General features: G+C 34.4%; 1 protein-coding gene across 1 annotated transcript in view; it reads right to left on the bottom strand.

Moving 5' to 3' along the window:
* Window positions 1-2,428: 2,428 nt before the first annotated feature.
* The window catches only part of LOTGIDRAFT_173253 (hypothetical protein), a gene marked incomplete at both ends in the record, with an annotated part of 47,329 nt that continues 46,481 nt past the window's right edge, over window positions 2,429-3,276 (bottom strand). The window contains one exon of the mRNA XM_009050719.1: window positions 2,429-2,494. Within this exon, the coding sequence (XP_009048967.1) occupies window positions 2,429-2,494 (66 nt within the window). The remainder of the gene's footprint in view (window positions 2,495-3,276) is intronic.

The following is a 3,276-nucleotide window of genomic DNA, read 5'->3' as shown; positions in this document are numbered from 1 at the left end:
TGTAAATATGTACTAGATAAGTCAACTGTCATTATAATTCCAGTTGACCCAGCTGTAAATAAGTACTAGATAAGTCAACTGTCATTATAATTCCAGTTGACCCAGCTGTAAATATGTACTAGATAAGTCAACTGTCCTTATTATTCCAGTTGACCCAGCTGTAAATATGTACTAGATAAGTCAACTGTCAATATAATTCCAGTTGAACCAGCTGTAAATATGTACTAGATAAGTAAACTGTCATTATAATTCCAGTTAACCCAGCTGTAAATATGTACTAGATAAGTCATCTCTCCTTATTATTCCAGTCTACCCAGCTATAAATATATACTAGATAAGTCACTTTTCCTCAGTTGACCCAGCTGTAAATATGTACTAGATAAGTCAACTGTCCTTATTTTTCCAGTTGACCCAGCTGTAAATATATATTAGATAAGTCAACTGTCCTTATTATTCCAGTTGACCCAGCTGTAAATAAGTACTAGATAAGTCAACTGTCATTATAATTCCAGTTGACCCAGCTGTAAATATGTACTAGATAAGTCAACTGTCTTTATTATTCCAGTCTACCCCGCTGTAAATAAGTACTAGATAAGTCAACTGTCATTATAATTCCAGTCTACCCAGCTGTAAATATGTACTAGATAAGTCAACTGTTCTTATTATTCCAGTCTACCCAGCTGTTAATAAGTACTAGATAAGTCATCTCTCCTTATTATTCCAGTCTACCCAGCTATAAATATATACTAGATAAGTCACCTTTCCTTATTATTCCAGTTGACCCAGCTGTAAATATGTACTAGATAAGTCAACTGTCATTATAATTCCAGTCTACCCAGCTGTAAATATGTACTAGATAAGTCAACTGTTCTTATTATTCCAGTCTACCCAGCTGTTAATAAGTACTAGATAAGTCATCTCTCCTTATTATTCCAGTCTACCCAGCTGTTAATAAGTACTAGATAAGTCAACTGTCATTATAATTCCAGTCTACCCAGCTGAAAATATGTACTAGATAAGTCAACTGTTCTTATTATTCCAGTCTACCCAGCTGTTAATAAGTACTAGATAAGTCATCTCTCCTTATTATTCCAGTCTACCCAGCTATAAATATATACTAGATAAGTCACCTTTCCTTATTATTCCAGTTGACCCAGCTGTAAATATGTACTAGATAAGTCAACTGTCCTTATTTTTCCAGTTGACCCAGCTGTAAATATATATTAGATAAGTCAACTGTCCTTATTATTCCAGTTGACCCAGCTGTAAATAAGTACTAGATAAGTCAACTGTCATTATAATTCCAGTTGACCCAGCTGTAAATAAGTACTAGATAAGTCAACTCTCTTTATTATTCCAGTCTACCCCGCTGTAAATAAGTACTAGATAAGTCAACTGTCATTATAATTCCAGTCTACCCAGCTGTAAATATGTACTAGATAAGTCAACTGTTCTTATTATTCCAGTCTACCCAGCTGTTAATAAGTACTAGATAAGTCATCTCTACTTATTATTCCAGTCTACCCAGCTGTTAATAAGTACTAGATAAGTCATCTGTCCTTATTATTCCAGTCTACCCAGCTGTAAATATGTACTAGATAAGTCAACTGTCCTTATTATTCCAGTCGACCCAGCTGTAAATATGTACTAGATAAGTCAACTGTCCTTATTATTCCAGTCTACCCAGCTGTAAATATGTACTAGATAAGTCAACTGTCCTTATTATTCCAGTCTACCCAGCTGTAAATAAGTACTAGATAAGTCAACTGTCCTTATTATTCCAGTCCCAGCTGTAAATATGTACTAGATAAGTCAACTGTTCTTATTATTCCAGTCTACCCAGCTGTTAATAAGTACTAGATAAGTCATCTCTCCTTATTATTCCAGTCTACCCAGCTGTTAATAAGTCATTTGTATTAATTCTTGACTAGATAAGTCAACTGTTTTTATTATTCCAGCTGTAAATAGGTAAGAATTGTCAGGTCAAGATCAGTGCCAAGAAGCTTAGCCATTGTGTAGCCGATCATTTTGCACCAAAGTGAACTCAAGGTTCTCGTTACCACCAGATGTCAGAAAATATATCGTGTTGAAATTCATTAAAAATATCCCCAGCATAGTTTGCTGTTTCCGCTCAATGGAGAGGAAATATTCTGTTTTTATTCTGATTTGCATACTTGTACTCTTTATAGCCAAATTGACAGGTGTATATTTGCTGTACGATTATTGCCAGAATTTATTCTCTGTTTTCTTTTACAAATATCTCAAACTAGGAAGTTTTTTTCCTGTTTTTATACATGTGTTTTATATGGCAGTGTCTCAAAACGAGACGATTCGTCTATGTAACTTTCAAACGCGGATAATTCTTGACACACATGGAATTGAAGTTTCAAATTTCGACGGTGAGCTGTGAACACTATTACTGATTGGCTTAGCTAAAACAAATTCCCGTTTCTGAGTCTAAGGCATGATTAGTCAAAAAATGGCGAACTTGTCCCTAAGATACAAAAGCAAATTGATATCTTTAGGACATAAATATATTATACACAGGGATCTGGTAGCCTACTCTAAACATATTCAAAATATGCATAAAATAGATTTACGATTTGATAACTCTCAAATATTTCTACTAATGGCATAAATTCGATCATTTTATTTCGTTCAAATACTTCAAATTTAAAGTAAATTTCAGAAACGAGAAATTCATAGCTAAGCTTATCCGGTACAGTGTTCAAAGCTGGCCGTCAAAAATTGTGTCCAGAATTATCCGTTTATGAATGTTAAAATGACGACCAGACCAGTTTTGGAAGGCTGGCGCCGCCACTGCTTTGGTAAACATTTCCGTCTGTTTCTGTAAGGTACTGGACATTAGATCAAAATATAAATATATTATACACAGGGATCTGGTAGCCTACTCTAAACATATTCAAAATATGCATAAAATAGATTTACGATTTGATAACTCTCAAATATTTCTACTAATGGCATAAATTCGATCATTTTATTTCGTTCAAATACTTCAAATTTAAAGTAAATTTCAGAAACGAGAAATTCATAGCTAAGCTTATCCGGTACAGTGTTCAAAGCTGGCCGTCAAAAATTGTGTCCAGAATTATCCGTTTATGAATGTTAAAATGACGACCAGACCAGTTTTGGAAGGCTGGCGCCGCCACTGCTTTGGTAACATTTCCGTCTGTTTCTGTAAGGTACTGGACATTAGATCAAGTAATGAACTCATCGTTTATATAATATGTATTGCACAGCGTGTAAGACGTCCAT

The sequence above is a fragment of the Lottia gigantea genome, assembly GCF_000327385.1.
Source record: "Lottia gigantea unplaced genomic scaffold LOTGIsca_153, whole genome shotgun sequence".
NCBI lineage: Eukaryota > Metazoa > Mollusca > Gastropoda > Lottiidae > Lottia > Lottia gigantea.
The sequence above is the reverse complement of the archived record's forward strand: the minus strand, read 5'-3'. Positions and strand labels throughout refer to the sequence as shown.